Here is a 20,295-nt window from a genome sequence, read left to right as displayed (position 1 = left end):
TAAACATTTTTTATTTAAATTAGTTTCATATGTAAGATAAATCCCATTCTAAACTTATATTATCAGTTGTCCTGAAATAATTCTTACATATTTTCATAGAAAGGGGAATAAATAGCGCAGCGCTCCTAATTTAATTTATTAATCATATCTATGATATCTATATGGCTTTATACAAAGTCGTCTACATTGATACTTCTTTCTCACCCATTTCAGCCACGGAGCAGCTTTATGTGTTATGTTTGGAGCGTGAGAAATGCTAATGAAATATACTGAGGGAGAAGATCTTAGTCCTCCTTAATGGAAACGTATCAGTTATTGGTTCTTTAGTCACGTGACGGTTGCCACTTATTATCAGATGGGCCATCAGGTTGTTTGCCATTCTAATTAACTAAATAAAACCCGTATAAGCTGGTATTATGTACTATACAGTAACAGAGGCCGCTACTATTATATATATTCTTTAACTCGGAAAATTAGAAGCAGTGCCGCTATTAATTGAAATATAGCACTAAACTGAAACTCTACTAATCCTAAACACAATATTACATTACAAGGCTATACTGCTTATTCTGATTATACCTTATCTTGGTTTAATTATTTAAATAGTAAAATTTTCCACATTACCAAAATTCAATTTCGTACTTTTTACATTAAACTATTAACACAAAATGTAATATAAAAAGGTATCAAATTCATGAAGCGTTTATAGGGGCGTTTGCTGGTAATTTAAGTCCATTTTCTATTGACACTAACGCTACCATAAATTCACATCATTGCTTCCTGCCTGTTTGAACATAACACCTCTGTATAGTCAGCATTATTTAATGATTTAATGCATAGTATGTTAGAGGATACTACAACATTATATAATAAACGAGTCTGCGACTTTATCTCATTAATAAAAATGAATACGTCTAACAAATTATATTGGACCAAAAACTTAAAGAGTCGGCAACGAATGATACAGATCTACGCTGCAATAGTAATCATTTCCGATCAGTTATACCGTATTCCTGATCATCATAATGTTTTTAAAGTAAGAAATTATGTTTAGAATTTTTTTTTCTTTTTTAATTCTTACATTTATAGTTTTTAAAGTGCTTGGATTACAGGATGTATATTTGTACGCTGGAAACAGCACAATTTGATGGAGCTATTTTATATATTTACCACAATTGTACATACCATATTCTGACAAATAAATAAATAATTATTATATATATATAAATTATTCCATAGGACTATAATCAAAACCATTTATATTGTTATATTTTACAAATGAAATAATAATCCCAAATATTTAGGTAGTAGTCTTTAGTTTTTATTCCTCTTTATTCATATTAATCCTCTGTACACTAATTCTTTAATATTCTAAGATGCCCAGTATCTCCAGTTAGTAAACTACAAGGCTGATAAGAGGTTTGAACATACGATTTATTGTGTCTACCTATGATTGTTTCAGATACCAAACCTAAGCTTTGATTATGCTCGCACAACCTAGACAATTTATAATAAAATGATATAATAAGAAATTGCCGCAGCTAAAAATAAACACATAAGACTTAAGAGCTTCACTAATGATCACTTGACAAGAGTTACAGTAATTTGTCTTATTGCTATAAGTCGTTAAATCTTCGTTGCGAACACCGCAGTAAAGATCCAAGAAATTACACGATATGTGTAATTAAATGTGATATTAACATTGAGAGTCTCGTATATTCTAACTGCATTATCCGCTAAATATTCATGAGTGTCAAACTTCCCCTAAGTGAAACTGGTGACGAATTTTGCGACTTATCCACCACATCGAGTTTGTCGTATGAATATGTAGCCGCATGAGAGTCTGTCATCAAATAAGTGTCTCGCTGACAGAGACGAAGTCTGACTTCGATCACTTCATTTAATCTCACAAATCTGAAACATCCCTACTAAAATCAACGACGGGGCGGCTTAGGCTTGATATTATAGCTAAAGCCTATGGACGGAGATGTACGCTATATAATGGCTTACAGATTACCCGGAGGTTCAGATTAAGCTTTCCTGCGTAAGAAGTCGAGTGCTATCGACTAAATAAAAATCAATATCTGAATCGGTTGCGAGTTTCTTCTTCACAATCCATTTGCTCTAAGAATGCAGTACTTTCTCAAAGGGATTTCTTCGGCCCTTATTTCGAGATCCTTTAGGACCACACTTGAGGAACGGCGTACTGCCTTTAGGATCCCGCTTCCGCCCCTCCGAGAAATGCCCGAGATAAGAGAGACGTTTTGGCGCCATTCATGTTTATGGCAGGGCAAATGGCCCTAGAATACTGCGTACTTATTATAAACAAGTACCTACACACAATATATTCAAAAAGGCTTTGGGCGAGATTGAAAAATGTCATTTAGCTATTCGTACTTGACAGGACAAATCCGTTCGCAGTATGTAATATGAATAAAAGCTAACGGGATGAAATTGGACCTTGACTTTCTTTAATTACCTCCGTAACTTCTTTCAAGTTGTTATTGGGTTTCGCAATTAATTATATACCTACGACTTTACGTAATAGCATTTCTGTGATAAAACTTCGTTAGCCGAGTATTACAGAAATTTCTGTTATGATGTTGCAAGATTGGGTTGTAATACGACTAAATAGAATAGTAACATTTTTTTCTAAAAGATATTTCTTAATTTCTTAGATACTGAAGGGTCGGAGGGTGTTGTGAATTACTTTATTTTACAAAATGTAGTCACCGTAAAATTTTATGGAGACCATTTAAGAATGGGGTGCGGGCGGTCATTACCATCCTAGTCACACGAAGTGTGCTATGCGATGCGTCTGCGTAGCCAGGGTCTATGTCGTTATTTATCAAATTTAATAAGATATTATTGATTTTTTTCATTTTACTTTTATGCTAAATAACTTTAATTGTAAATTAAGTACCAGCAAATATAAACATTATATTTCATTCGCTATCTAGTTAAAATTAAATTAAATAATCGAACCTAATACACAACAATAGGAAATAGTGACGATAAAGAAAAATAATAAGAATAGTTTAGTCACAAACAAAGTATTTAATAGAAATTACGAAGTATTAAATAGAAATAATAACCAATCAATACATTGTGAATTTCACATAAATAAGATATGATATACATATATTGTTAGTAAAACGTAAACGTAACGTAGTAAAATACATAAATATGTCTGTTATATCCAGAACATAAATAATGTAGTTTATAATTAAAAAAAAAGTAATTCTGTATTTATTTACCAAACAACACAATACCTTTTAATATTTCAATAAAGTTAAAAGCTTGAAAAATGTACACAAAGCAACGCAATTCTACAATTAGAGGTAGCTGGTATACCGATTGATTTCTGACAGGACCTCTCACACTCTGTTAGCACTAACTGCAACAAACTAGCTACATTGAACACGTCGGAAATATACGGGAAAATAGAAATTGGAATGTGTAAGTAAATTCTGCTTTACCAGGAGTCCTGTCCTCTAGAGCACTTGCCAAACAAAGTTTTTGTTTTATCAAACTGGTAATTCTCATTTTTTGTTTTATTGCCCTAATGCTCAAGAGATTTATGGTCGGCCACTTTGCATTAATTTCGCATTCATTACAGATCTCTTGAATTTTCGGTAAAATTTTTTGCTGCTATTGAGTGTGAATTACAGAAGAATTATGCATATTTTGTATTCAAGTTACGTACGAAATATTGTCATAAATTAAGTCGTTCTTAAGAATATAATAGACCGTGCCGTTTTATATTATAAATCTCTTTGTACTCTGGCAGGCTCACGGAATGAACTTAATCTAACATACTTATGAGGATTCTTTCTGAGGAAAATTTCAGTTTATATGTGAATGTGGTTATTATTACATTAAATTCCTAATCTTGTTCCAGAGGCAAAAACTTTTTTTGTAAATTCATACTTACATATATACAAACATAGTTTTATTCAATATGATTATTTTTCTCGTAATTTTATCGCATGTGTCATGCCATAAAGTCTATTTCGTGACATTACTGATAGGTACTACGATTTGATTAACTCCAATTTTGTTCTGGTTCTGTTAGAATATTTTCACACCAATCATCAATCCGACTATTTTTTTAAATACACCATGATAAATGCTTTTTTTTTGCTACTTAGGTACTCTAAGCAATTTTACGTAAATTAAGTTGTAGATAATAGTTAGTACGATTATCAGTATCGTTAACCTCAGGAAAGACATTTACAAATATTTATAAATTTATATAATTTAACGAGAAATAAAAGTCACTGAGCTAAATAATACGTACGCTTTGAGTTTAATAATCTAATTAATTCTTAATTACATTCAGAAAATATTGCATTTTAATTTTAAGTTATTAAAGTTTAGGCAATTAGAATTGGAGACGACGGCTATTTGAATAAATATAGCAAAGATAATTAAAATACATGATGAGTTTAGTGTAAAAATACAGTTTGTCATAGTGCTGGTGGGACTAATTGTATGACATCGCACGCGTTGAATGCATAACTTCTTGGTTATGCGACGTGGAATCCCATTTTGTTTCGAATCCATGAGTATGACAATCGTTATGAGTACATTCCGACTTACACATATGTGTTATCGAAAATACTATCTCACTTTTAAAATCGTTTTTTTACTTATACTTTATCATTAGTCATTAGCCTAGTCCTCAGCCTAATTACAAAGAATAAGTCTAGAAATTTTACTTTGTATTACTAGCTTTTTTTACATTTACGGCTACAAAATACTTCTAAATATGAAACTGTTTAAATTAATTGTGCTAATTAATTAAATTAATTAGCACAATATTCTCTGAACAAGTTAAGAATAGTTATTAAAATTACATGTGAAGGGTGTCTGTTGGGATATATCGTCGAAAGCATTAGTAAGATTGCTAATTGACAGAAATCTAGCGTAACATCAGAGCAACATTATATAATAGACCATTTCATAAAGTAAATAAAAATTTGTTTACATAAAATAATACGTACATAAAATGATTATGTTTTATTATGTAAACATTTATTGGCTATAATAATAACATTTAACGGTCTTCTTAAAAAAATATAAAATTATATTTCTTCACTTAGAAAATTAGGTGACGAATATAACTTCAAATGAACAATTAATATTTTGGATATTAAGACGCTTTTATCTATTTGTATTATATACTAATATTTTACTATTTTACTACAGTTGCTTCAAAATTTATCGCTTTATTACTATTATTCACTGCATAACAAGCCGCACTGTTTACCGCTGCCATGTTGTACCGCAGGTAAATAAAGCGTTATTATTACTGTTAGCACGGAATATTTCTTTTTTTATTATCGATAGTGTGTAGTATTTTACATCACTATACGTTCTTTATTCATATATTTGGCCATATCAGCCATATCACTATGCATTCAAAAATAGTGTAGAAATTTATGAAATGTAACTATTTCACTCAAAGGTCTATTGGTAAAGTATCATCATAACATCGTCTCATGAATGACGGATTCAGACTGTGAATAATCATTAATATCCCTTTTAGTAATTGTAATTACAGTATTACTAAAACGTCGATTATCACGATGCTTCGTAAAATTTATCTATGTTCCAATGTGATTACTGCATACGTCTATGGTAGTACAATTAATCTTCATTAATGGTTCACTTAAGCTATGTGCGGTTAGCTACAAAGTCATGTGAGTATACTCAACCTACGTACTTAAGTGTGAGCTGTAAACTATTTTAATGTGAAGACCACATTCAGTCCATGAATAATATTAGTGTTTAGTGATTTAAAACTGGACGAATAAGGAGATATATATAAATAGACAAAATAGATTTGTATCTATTTGTCTATTTATATATATTTCCTTAGAGCTTGATATTGATTTTAGATTATGGAATACCATAATCTAATAAGAGAGTGATATTTATATTATCATGATAAAAATCCTTTTAACTTCCATATGTTAACTACATAGTTAACATATGGAAGTTAAATTCTTTTAACTCAGCCGTTCTAGAAGGAATGTAGTTAAATATACTTTTCATATTATTTATAATCCGATTTCAAGGACAACATATCGATGGTAGTGAAATTACGGTATGAAGAAATAACACCTTAGTAAAACACTGTGACTTTCGTAGCACAGTCTAATAATAAGACATGGTGGACATATGCTTTTAAAAAAATGGCTTTCATTTAAGAGATTACACGATAACGACAATCCAATGAGTGTTATGTAATAAAAATACATTTAACATTATAATTTACTGCTAGAAGTAACAATATAAACACAACTATTTAATATGAATATTACATATATATGTAGGATAGATAGATATGGAGGTATGGATGTGTGTATATGTATCTATCTTATACGTGATGTGGGCCGGTGTGTGAAATAGAATAAGGCTTAGGAAATATGCAGAAAACACTAAAATAAGAAGTAAAAAATTAAACAAGAACATCGTATGATTTGCTCGCAATAAATGCTATAAGTATACTACTTAGTATGTTAAATAAAATTGGCTCTAACACTCAGTAACAGTACAATAACGACAGGATTAAAGTCAATGTTCTTATATGTATATATACTCTGTAATAACTACACAAATTCTAATACTGTCGTTCTCCAATACCCTACATTGAAGTTTTGGGTTGAATACCAAGCGACCGGTATAATTATTTGACACTTATCATTACAAGACAACATTCGCGTTATCGCATGTAGTACCCATTGTCCTGAAATCGACTCGAACCCGCTGCTAACGACTTTTTGATTGCAACTAAGTAATACAGTGCATATAATTTTATCTAAACATTTCATTATAGTATAATATTATCTGCCTAACTTCTAATTAAGATATTAGGAGTAACATGTGCAGCGATCTTTACATACATTGGCTTTACTAATTTTCGTAAAAGCCTCTCTTGTAGAATTAATACAAAAAGCATACGCACAGCAAGTAAAAAGAATGGTTGTAAATAAAGTAAACGTAGAGAGAAGTATTTGTATTTTCAACCGTATACCAAAAGGAAGAATTTCTCATTTCAATTTTTTTATACTGATATAATCGTCTCGTTTTGCAATTTTGGAATAATTATCATAAAGCATATATATTATGTCAAAATTTTAAACTACTTTTATTTAGACTGCTATTAATAGTTAATTTTTTTTGCGGTTTTCATTTATTCACTAGCTTTATCTCTAATACTTAATACTATATGTATACTAAACTAGTATTATTGATGATGATGAGATCATGATGTATGATATATCTAAGAATTAGTATTAGTATATACTAATTCTTAGTATTTATTTTATGTAAGTATATAAAATCAAGATATGGTTATTGGATATTGTGAAATAACTAAATAAATTTGTGAATTATATAAAATACATATGTATGTCGATTTACACCAGTATAGTGCCATACAAAACTTTGTCAATGATTAGTAGTCAGTTTTTAAGAATGATATACGTGTGTTAAAATTTATTTTTATATATTATAAAATACTTTGTTCACTCTAGTATTTGATATATATAACATAACTATAACATTGGAGATACAGTAACACACTTAAATTACGATATAAATCCTCCTTTCTTTTTCAAATTGCTAAATAGTTAGGAAATAAATACCCCAGTACATCCTCTAGCTGCATATAGCAATAAATCTATTTCAATAATGGATTTTACAATTTCAATTCAATGACACATCATCTGTACCTACGTACTGATTTGGTACTTAAATTTTATCAGCCGCTCTCAGCATTGATATCTAATCCACTTAAATGTCCCATACCAGTGAAATCCATTTCATTACGTCCCTTATAGACGATGCATCAAATCTAACAAAACCTCGAGTCGATAAACTGAAACATTGTTGCAAATGCGAAGGTTGAAGCATTGAGCGCCACTGCACGAGTGGTTCAAAATCATTTATCTAAAAGCCGCTCCCTTCCGCCATCAAAACTAAATCAAGTAGGGCGAGGAACATAAACTCGACCGCCCTTGCAGTGAGATAAAATATAAAGGGAAGTTTGATTCACTCGCGCGACATCACACGTAGGGAACGTCCGCCTCCAGCCCTCCGTAACGATGTCTCCATACACGGATATCTCTCTATTTGACTACGACTCATATCTCGAAATGTAGCGCATTTAGTGGCACATTATTGGAAAACTTCAACTACTTTTATATGTCAAGCAATTTTATATGTAACTTACGACCCGTATTGTAAGATAGTTCAAGTAGGTACTTTCCTCGTTTCGACTTGTAAATGTAAACTTACAAGAAATTATTTAAAAGAGCAACACACAAGTTTCTTGCTCGTTCTTCTTGTGACGAGACAGCTTTCCGAACGAGTGGTAGATAAAAAACAAATTGTTATGACTATTCAAAAGTGCTTAAATTAAGTTTATTTGAATAAATGATTTTCTATTCTATTCTATTCTATTCCTCACAATTTTAATTTCTTAATTTTATGATATAATATTGAATCAGTGTTTTCTGCTATCTAAATGTGAGACCTGAGACCACACCATTGGATCACAATACTACTGTTTAAGAGAGTCGAGTTATTATTTTTTTATCTTAAGAACATATATATTACTGTGCACTAGTGTCCTTTTCCTGATCGTCTTGTATTCTGAGTAAAAGTATTTACCTATATGATCTAATTTATTTAAATTTCATTTGGTAATATAGTATTGGCGGATTACATTAGATTGGTGGATTAAAAAAAGTAATAATGGCCGATGTCAATGTGGAAATTAAATTTATTGATATCTCTTTCATGTGATAGATATTAAAATGACCTCAAAATTGATGTACTCCACATACTATATGTATGATGAGTACACATGCATACATACGAGTATATGAAACAATAATCGTCACATTGATGAAATTTGTCTCAGTAAATAAAGTAAAATTGGATTATTAAGGAACGACAATCTGATTGATTGACAATACTGACATGATTAGGAGTAGGCTGCTAACAACTAAGTACCTACATACCTATGAGATTCATTAAAAAAAAGTAATTATTAAAGCGACAACTTTTCATTACATTACTAAAGACGCAACTTTCAAAATTGTACCTATCATAAGGACGAACGATATTAGGGGTAACCATTGGAAATACAATTTGAGTGGATTCTTAATTACTTAATCCACGATTATTTTCATAATTGCTGTGGTGTAAGCGAATTGAGAATTAAAAAAAGCCGCCGGAGAAGATCTTAGCGGGCGAATATCGTTGCGAGGTGGAGGTTCATCTTGAGATAAGCGGCTCGACGGTGGCGGCGGCGACGGGCGGAGAGACGGCACCCGCCCGGCATCTGGCCCGGTAATTAAGCGCATCTGCCTACGTTCAATTTTGAACGCGCTGGATGAGAGTTGCCCCGCGCCTTCGGGTCCATTCAGGGGGTACGAGCAAATTGCTAAACTTTCAATTAAAGAGTTGTTATTCAAACCGCTCCCGGTTCCTCAACGGAATTATGTTTTATTTCATAACGAAAACTCTAATAGGTACTTGTTTCGCATCGTACTTGGCCACTGTTTTACGATTTCTCAAATGGAGTTGCGAAAATTTATTAAGAGCCGTATATTTTAAATAAATTACGAAACAGCTTTCAAGCAATTGATATTAATGGATTATATAGAAATTTCAAAAGGTTTCATTTTATTTAAATTATATTCAATTAAGGATAAAATTTAATATTTATAAGTATCCTGTCTATAAGAATTTCTTTCCAGTTTATTTTTTAAATAATTATCAATGCTACTATGACGTCTAAATTTGTATTCAAAGACAATGTATAAAATGTCTGATCAAAACACATGTTCATAATGAATTTATATATTCAAACAACTTGGCCTCTTTGTATCATTCAAATAAAAGCCTTGTTATGTTTATTTTTAGATAAAATCAACACTGAATTCAACATTCATAATAAATTAAACCTCGTTCGTTCAATGTATACATACTTTTTTATAGTATAGTTCAAATTGATTGGTTCATTAAAAAATAAAATTTTCTAATTGAACGACATTGTGGTAAATACCATTCAAGTAGTAAGTACATGTAATATAATAGAATTGGAAATATACTCGGCATAGATCATCTGTAGGCTATGGTTTAAAGTCCCATCACAGTTTAACTAAGTAAATATTGGTGCTCCCGGTGAGATATTGACATGTCAAAGGAAATTCAAATAATTTCCTTTGACATGTCAAAGCAAACTCAAATAATTTTATGTAATTATTACGTTATTTATATTTTTATTCATTTTAAATTAAGCGGCGTAGTAGATCTTACGCACAGATTATGTTACAAAAAGGTTTATAAACAATATATACATATATTGACAGCAATAAAAAAAACCGATATTATACCAAATTTATATTTTAGGCGTTCAAATTGCATATTCTGATATACATAAATTTGAATAATATATATAAATTGTATAATTTTTTTAAAAACGCTTTTGTATAAATTTGTAAGAAAAAGTAACTGAAAATATAAATAATTTGACGACCTCGGTGGTCTAGTGGTCTAGCACACCGCTTTACGTCCGATGGTCGCGGGTTCCTCGCACGGCACAAATATTTAATTCATAAGTATAATTGTTTGTATCGGTCTGGGTGTTTTCTATGTATAATACGTATGTATTTACGAAAAAACAATATCTATGTACTTATATCAGTTATCTATGTAGTACACGTAACACAAGCGTTAACTAGCTTAACTTGGGACTAGATGGCGCTGTGTGAATTGTTCTGAGATTATTTTTATTATAAATAAAAGTAGCAGAAAAAGGTTTTCTGACGGTGACTACGTCCATACTTAACAAACTACTAAAATCGAACCAACACAAAAGTATTTTAATTTTAGTATAAAGTACTTACCGCCAACTATTTTTAAAATAATACACTCTTGCTAAAGTTTTCAACTTACATAGTATATATGGCATCATAATTTAAACCATTATCTTAAAACATACGGCATAATTTGACAGCCGATTAGATGAACTTACTATCGGCAAAATAAAACTGATGAACTGACACTTCGACAGACCGGTTTGATTAGTAAAGGAAATAGGTGCATGATCTCTAATATATGTACACCTACAGTAATGTCATATAAAAAAACTAAACTAATGACGTATTATTACTTTCCCAATTACGTTAAATAGCATTTCTCTAACTGAGAGTTGGATAAAATATATTTATGTATACTTGATTTATTTATAATTCCTAACAGAATTATAGACATTAATACGACGTTTTCGTTAACTGGCTACGTTGTGTATCTAACAGTGCTTGTCAATTTCAATTTCGAACTCATCGATGAAGGAAAGCACCGATACCAAATCAAATTAAACATAGACGACTGTAGAGCCTACATTTCTCCCTACCTGTTAGATTTAAATACTGTCAGTGAAATATGGAATATGGCAAGTATGGAAACCGACGCCAACAATTTAGATTATCTAACAAATACATATAAATATATAACCTCATTATTTTTGTCTATTATAAATAGTCTTCTTAAATTGGTAAGGGCCTAAAACTACAAATTCTGAATTAAAAGAAAGCAATGAGTACACAATTAAACATCTTTTAACGGATTAGAGTTAAGTATTGTTTTAGCGAATATATTTAAAATTAACAAACCAATGCCATAACTTTCACTTATGGTATTCCCTTGTTAATTTTGAATATCTTGATAATTGACATTTGTTTCATAGATATTAATTACTAATATTGTAATACATGTTTCATAATCTAACAGGATTAAATTAACATAAACATGCTCAGTACTGTGGAATAGCTAAGCCCTGTTACACTGCACTTATCCATGCTGAATGGATAGGTATCTCTTCCTGCATTATCTAAGGTTTTACACCTAGAAAAAAGGAAAACATTTATTGTTCGTGTTTAAATATACCAATTTTTTTATTTTATTCTTATTATGTTCATTATTTTTGTTTCAGTATTAGCTGAGTGCGGTGCTATTTCAGCTCGATGTGCGTCCGGAGTGCGAGGAGGGAGCATGCTCGTGCCCCTCTTAATACTTAGCACCGCCCTTGCGGCAGCTAACACCGGCAAACACGGTATGTTCCAGCGTAAAAAATTCTAGAATACCCGTTTTTAATATAACAAACTTCCATATTGATTTTGTACAAAGTTTAAAACGAAACCTGAAATTACTTTCGCCGTCGAACACAATGCACGCGTCGGTAACTGAATAATTTAAACGCTTTCAAAAGCAATCGTGTGGCTTATTACATTAAAATCATGCGAGTAAATTGACAATCACTCTACACAAATACAATAATAATGCCATTACAATCAAATGTAATATAACGTAGATGTACATTTATTTTTCAATTCAAAGATTATTTTAAAATTATAGGACATATTCGTTTCTCATGCTATATAGCTACAAAATGTAAAAAGTTTTCACGAATATCACTAAGGAGAAGCGTGTTTTTTAATAGACGTAATTTTTATACTTGTGTGAAATACATACATATTCTATACAAAGCCGAGAAACAGATGCGTGATCATTAGATATTACGCTTTATTATAGTGTGTTTCATATCTATATACTATATATATTTATATAAAAGGTACATTTAAAGTATAAAATTATCTAAACGACAATCATCTTGCAATAATAAAATATTAAAAGATCGAACATTGAGATAAAAAAATTTGGGTTATTTACCAACAGCCTCGGTGGTCCAGCGGTTTAAGAACACCGCCTAAGTTTCAATACTCATGAGTTCGATTCCTCCCACGATACATTCATGTGTGTAATTATTTGAATTATATTTATTATATTGAATATATAAAATCAGTACATAAGTATTACTATCAGTTGTTTAGAATTAATGGTACACGCTCTGCTTAGTTGCGGGCTAGATGCCACTGGGTCTGTTATTATGTATTTAAATAGTACACGAGAAAATAAACATGAGTTATAATAAATACCAAAACAAAATTTATATTTCATTAAAATTTTATTTAAAATAACTGACCTGTTGTTCAAAGATCGCATGTAACACTGCGCAAGAACAATGAAGTAAGCACTTAACTCTAGTGCAGGTACACTTTCTAGCAACAAATGAGAGCATACTTTTGGAGGTACCATCGTTAAGCAGAGTTAAGTTGTTAGCTGAACTTTACTACTGCATTGAATAAAAAGCTTCTTTAAACTTACGATAAAGAAAACAATGATAAGGGAAATAGACTAATGATACTTAGCAACACTATACCATAACATGCATATTTATTGATTTATATTTAATTTATTTAAATAATAGTTTTTTTTATTTGCTTACATATAAGCATCACAGAGTCACTCATCTGAAATAATATTAAGTAACCATATCAGATAGATTAGTGAAATTTATTATGGTACATTTAATTGCAAAATGGTCTATATGAGTAGTTATTATTAATTATTCACAAATAATACATCTCGTCGTCGCTTTTACAGTAACAAAAACATCTGCGTATATATATTTTTACCAAGTTAATGGGCACTTTTTAACAATAAATAGGCATTTTTTTACCTGTATATTTTAATATCGTTATTGTTCAAGTTTAGATTATTCTGTTTATATCCAACATTTCCAAGAGGCACATATAATGCCCTCAGACAGCAGGCCTGTTTGCAAATAAGAACAGAGTTGGTAAGTTAAAAAATTTTGGCGTTAAATTTGCATAAACCTCACGGTGCTCTGTTCACTTTTTCATACTTTTTTTCTTTTTCATCTCATCGCTCACGCGGTTTCCGTAACTCATTTCATTAAAAGATTGTATAAATTATTTTTACAGGTAAATACACTGTTCATCAAAATATTATATTAACTTATTTATTCTAAAAGTTGTCCTCTTTGATATATCTTACTCTCTGATAGACTTACGTTTAGGTGTTTTAAAAACGTTTTCTGAGTTATCTCTCCTCTTTTTTATAATAATCTTATATTCTTTCATGATGCCAAATACATAGACTATAGTATAAATGAATAAAGCTTTAATTTGTGTATATTTTTTTGTCAGCTAATCTAATCAGTTTTAAGTCAGTGCTACACAAATAAACAACGAAGATAATTAATTAACAACCCCGTCAAAAACGATTAGATTAGGAGTTGAATGTTTACCCGAAATTTTATTTAAATTTGTGGTATTTTTATTCGTTAGAGTTAACTGTGTTTATATTTTTCCATTCATGTTTCTTTATTAACGGTCAATATACAGGTAAAATGAACAGCGTCCATATGTAATATATATTCTGCTGTATATAAGTACTTACAGTTTAGTAGATATCTCTTTCTATTTTAAATACTTGTAATTCATTGTTCCGGTTATCAAGCTTGACTTACAATAATTACGACATATAGATCTAAAATAAAATTGTCAGTAACGAAAAAATAGTATACAGTAATTAGTATATGTGGAAAGAGAAAACTAGACCTGTTCTATTACTATTATACTATATACATACATGTACCTACCTGTTTATGTATACAACATGTTTACACAAGTACACATGTCAGCTACACACCTCGTGAGCCCTGAACAAACACGATGGTGATTTACACTTCCTGGGGAGACAGAAACATTAATCCGTGATTCCGCTCAACTTGTAACTTGATTCTATCCAATTTGTTTCAGTGGTATCTTATATTTACCTAAAGGTAATGTACGTACATACCTAAACATCTACACTATACAATTTAAAGATTGTATAGGTACACGTAATATATAATATTAGTATAATCAAACTGTCACCCGCAACATGCTACAGCGCACATGGTATAGTGCATACAGAGGCATAGACAAACGGACTAAAGTTCTATTAATCATAGTTTGCCTAGTTACATTTTTATGGCTGAAATTCTCAAAATATATGTAATTATCAAAATATTAGTATATATATATATAAGAATACAACATTCTAATACAGTGTAAACATATATAAATAATGATTCAATAGTTTCGACTCACTTACGGCGGAGATATAGCGTATATATAAGTATATGTACAAAAAAATGCAATGAATGGAGTCCTGCTTCTCAAAGCGGAAATAAGCTATGCATAATAAATATGTAGATATGCATATTTACAGCATAACTGTTGTCCCATTCGAAAGAGTGTAGGTACTCTTTCGAATTTCATTTGATAAAGTCAATCGTCTGTTTATTTTTACGAAACCTATGAAATATTTGTGAAGCCTGTAAAGTATCTTTTTGTATTATACAAGAAATTCTAAAATCAATCCAAACTATATTTAACAATAAAATAAAACGTAATTGTTTGTATTTTGTCTCATGTTTATTATATAAATGTATACGAAACAAAAACATTTCTACGCTTACCTTTATTCCTGGCACATCAATCCTTATCATCAAATTTATTCAGATTATAAACAAAAAGATGGCATAATTAAGAACTTACTTATTGAAGTAGCAAAAGAAAGCAGTTTCTAAATATCAGGATTTAAAGCAATTTAAAAATAAATTCTTTGTAGGATTATTCTATCCCGAAATCCTCAATGTGCTTTTTCTGAATGAAGAAAATACAATTTTATCTGAAACACAACACGGGACGCCGAGGTCCCATGATAATTGTTACGTATAAAATATCTAGTCGATACCATTCTACTGACCTAGTATTTGAAAGCGGTCAAGACACCGAAGTCACAAAAAGAGATGTACAAACTACGTAGTGTTGAATACTAATGTAATGTAAAAGAGTACCAATTTGTATTTGAGTACCCTCCCAGTTCACCGAGATTACAGACGAAACATAACCTTGTTAAACGGCACCTGCGCTTAACTTCTGCAACTACTTCTCTTAAGAAAAAATTATATCTAGTATTTAGAATTGTCTTCTTCTATTTTATTGTATACTAGCTACTCACCCATGCTTCATACATACGGGTGTACATATTTTTTCTGCAGCAAACGATGAAAATAATACGAATGTAATATATATAAGAACTTAGGAAAAATTGCAGAATTACTGTAGAAAGGCAAAATTCTGTTTTGGAACTACATTATTACTTATTACATATTTGAAATCAATATATATTTATATTAATTTAATAATGTACGTTTTAAATAATATTCATAACTAAAATCGGCCGAATTTACTTACTTACACATGACAAATGAAATGTGAAGGAGATTCAATACAAATGCGTTTAACTTTCTTTCCTTGCATATTAGTAACACTATAAAATAATAAAATTTCTGAACAAAACTTTCATTGTTACCACATTTACTACAATTGAAAAAGTAGCTATCTCAGCAATTGCTGTATATTAATGCTATATACTTGTAATTGAGACACAACTGTTAAAGTAGCCCAATAACAAGTTGTGAACCATATCATTTTTTTTAATGGATGATAATGATATTGTGCACTCAACTGCGTGATATAGGATGGTATAGGATGAGGATGAAGTTAAGTTAGTTAGCATATTGAGGCGGATTTACCAGAAATAGATCACGATATTTTTTTAACGGAGACCGAGTGAATAAGGTAAATATAAATAATGCTAATAGTATAAATAGGAATCCCATTATCAAAAATAGCCTTCCTTCAGCATCATATTCAAATGCATGCTAAATATACGAATGACAGGATACATAGGAAAGTACTATAAAGTTCATTATCAAATGCTATATCGTGGTTATAATAAGATACAAAAGTCTACAAATCATTCTGAAAAAAGAATAATGTATCAAAACAGAAAATATCATTCAAACTCACACGGCGTCTAATTGAGCATATCGCAAGTAATTTATCATTGATTCGCAGATCCTATTAATTACCTATGTTGATGTTAAGTAAATCTGATACAAATACAACAAACATTGTAACTGGATTTATTTCGACGATCCGGAGAAACGGGAGATCGAGTTTCGTTCGCAATACTGTAAAACTTTATACAATTTTGTTTTGATATATTTACTCATAAGTACATCAAATACATACGAGTTAAAATAACGAAACATATAGAGAGAAAGAGCCATAACACAAATTAATATTTTATTTAAAATACTATTTATTATTCTTATAATTTTAATTCATATTCTATTTCATCTTTATATTCATACTAAGCAGGTTGTAGGTACAGCTCGTTAAATTCATACACGATATTTTTAGTGATCCGTGTAGTCACTGAGTCGCAATCTATGACCCAAACGTCATGCATTACGATTCAGTGACTATACGGAACACTAGAAATATCGTATATTTAGATGCGGAAACTCGGTACCTGCGCATCCTCCCAAACGGAAGCCCAAAACATACGTGTATGTCTGTCGCCACATATTTGTGTTAATGGGTTGTAATTATTATCAGTGAATAAATCAAAATTTCGTTAGAGTTATCTAAGCTATCTCGTAAGACATACTTTAAAAAGGCTTATGCATGTTTTACATACTATAATATGTCGCAGTCGAATTAAAAGCGCTTAAAAATAAAACTAATTGCCTTGGAACTGATATCCGCTACAAGGTATAAAATTATGAGCATTTACGCAGAACATCACGCCTTTTATATTCATATTGCTATCATGTTCATTTTCAACGTTTTATAAAATATATATAAAAACATTAAAAATATATACTATCTAATAATATTAACATGAAGCGGGACGTTTCGAAGATATTGGAGATATTGATGCATTATTTATTACACGTTTTTCTCAATTCAATGCGATTCTGTTAGTAAAAACTGAATGATCCTCACGACTTGTTCAGCCCGTAGCAGCCCTCAGCTTATCTTCAAAATCCAAATAAATAATATAATACCTACTCATAATCTCTTTATAGGTATAGATGGATGATTGTAAGATAAATAAAACGTTTCCTTTTATTTTATAATTACAAGACTTATTTAGTAGGGCTTTCAAAATTTTATTATATTGAAAACCCTACAAAATAAGTAAATTAACACTATAAATTTTACGTACATTGTTTATATTCATTATTTATCTCAATATATGACAATGTCACAACTTTAATTTTAACGCTAAAGTTATCAATTTATCAATAGGGAAACAATTGATAAATTGATTTCTTCCCAAATTGTCAATTGTTCCTAGTTCTTAATTGTTAAAGGTCTAATAATTTAATTTTTAATTACTTATGTAATAATATTAATTGGTGTGTCATATTAAAATTATAAAATAGAAAGCTATCCATCGGATAAGTCGGTCGATCGACATAATCATTACGTTCATATAGTAGTAATACAAATTATAGAATTAGTTTATAAATATAAATTATGTATATAATAATTTTATATAGGTACTTTAATGGAAAAAACCTACCAAAAGTTATTCTCTGTTTTCAAAATACTCTAAACATTTAGTGTTCGTTCTTTCTTCTTTGACAAAGTAACTAATTTATTTCAGTTTTTTATTTATATAAAAGCCTTTCCGCAAAATATAACAGAAAAGGAAAACAATTAATAAGCCCCTGCACATTATTAATCAGGTGGTAAAATTGATATAGTATAATAACTATTTCATAAGATGCCATGATTTCAAATAAAAATCTTTCATAGTAAAGAAATTACTTATATTTACCGCCTAACAACTTATTTTACTGTGTTTCGATTTGAAGTGAAGATATGGCGGTGAAATTACTAAGTACAGAGAAATGACATTTTAGTCCACAGGAATGACAACGCCTGAGGGGTATCACGGATATTGTATTTCAATAGGGCGGATGTTACTTTTCATTGAATATTATACTTATAAGAAACACTCTTGTTCTCTGAAATAAAGACAAAAGATTAACTGAAACAACTTAAATTCTATTGATACTCGTAGCTGCCTTTGTACAATTAATATAACTAATAGTATTAAGCGGTTATGGAGAGAAAAAGCTTTACAGTTACATTGTCGCAAGAATAGGGTTCTTCGAATTACTTATTTAATAATTGCTATATAATTCTCAATTTCATATTAATAAAATAAGAGAATTATAGTTTCCAACTAGTTCTACAAATTAAAATTATTTGTTTAATTTTAATTTGTAGAACTTCAATTAAAATTCTGGAATCAAGTTGATAATTATGTACGATAATAAAAATTAAGATGAAATTTATCCAGATGATACTGATACGTCAATTTCTATTTTAACTAAGGAAAACTATAAAGTAGAAGTTACTTGTTTTGGAAATAAAAAGATTTACAGAAAACTTTAAATAAATTATATATGTGTGTGTGTTCATACAATAAAAAATTACATCCACATACCTAAATACTATATATTTTTTAAATCTAATAATAATATAATAATCTACTCTACGACAAATCTGTAAACTTTAAATATGTACTTATTAGGCATGTCCGACTTGTTGGCACATTAGGTATCTTTGTACCTAACCCAAAAGTGCCAGTGACTTCAAAATTATATCCTGTATAATTGACATACATACGTCCTATTGAATTATATATTACGTTACATTATCTATATTAAAGTTGCCATATTTAAATTTCTATGAACAGGTACGATAAGTGTGTGACGGTATGGATCCATTGTGGACTTTAATAAATAATCGACATGTGTTCAATAGGGATAAAGACAATTATATTAATATTAACTCTACTGCAAAGGAAAATTTTCTATTTAAATAATAACAAGAAGGTGAATCGAATAGATATTTTATATGTAAGTATATCTATATACTGTGCAATATCTAGTTTGCTAAACAAAAGTATGATAACGGACGTGACTGAATTTTTCCCACTTTATAGCCAAAATTCCCTTTAGAGTTTCACATGAAACACTTAACTTCTACGTACTAAACAGCAGCAGAATATAAAATAGTACACACAGTTTTATATGGAATATATTAACGAATTTATAATACATATTCAAAACAAACTTATATTGATTTATAAATTCACTGACACGTCTCACATCCTTGATATTCGTGAACATGGGCGCAGGGAGGGACTGGTCTCTTTTAAGTTAGAATTATGTTTATTCAACAAAAATCAATGTAATTTAACAACGTACGCTTATAGTCACTATGTTTGTTTTAAAACTAATCTATAATAATGATGTATTATTATAATGATGGGTATTTGCAAAAAGTGTGAGCTCTTTTTAGCTTAAACTTCTTTCCGAAATCTTAATAGAATTTCTTTATTTGAAGTATATGTACTGATTGATGATTTACTCAATAGATATATTATATCTATTACGTGTCAATCCACAGATAATAACAATATGTA

The 20,295-nt window shown here is 30.0% G+C and overlaps 1 protein-coding gene across 1 annotated transcript in view; it reads left to right on the top strand.

The window, feature by feature from the left end:
* LOC131844471 (lachesin-like) overlaps positions 1 to 20,295 on the top strand; it is a 70,714-nt gene that overhangs the window by 11,354 nt on the left and 39,065 nt on the right. Inside the window, exon 2 of the mRNA XM_059193745.1 lies at positions 12,017 to 12,136. Within this exon, the coding sequence (XP_059049728.1) occupies positions 12,076 to 12,136 (61 nt within the window). The 5' untranslated portion in view covers positions 12,017 to 12,075. The remainder of the gene's footprint in view (positions 1 to 12,016; positions 12,137 to 20,295) is intronic.

This window comes from Achroia grisella, unplaced genomic scaffold (genome assembly GCF_030625045.1).
Source record: "Achroia grisella isolate CSIRO2021 unplaced genomic scaffold, CSIRO_AGI_Agris_v1 utg1023, whole genome shotgun sequence".
In the NCBI taxonomy this organism is placed as follows: Eukaryota; Metazoa; Arthropoda; class Insecta; order Lepidoptera; family Pyralidae; genus Achroia; species Achroia grisella.
This window is presented reverse-complemented; position numbering and strand designations above follow the sequence as displayed.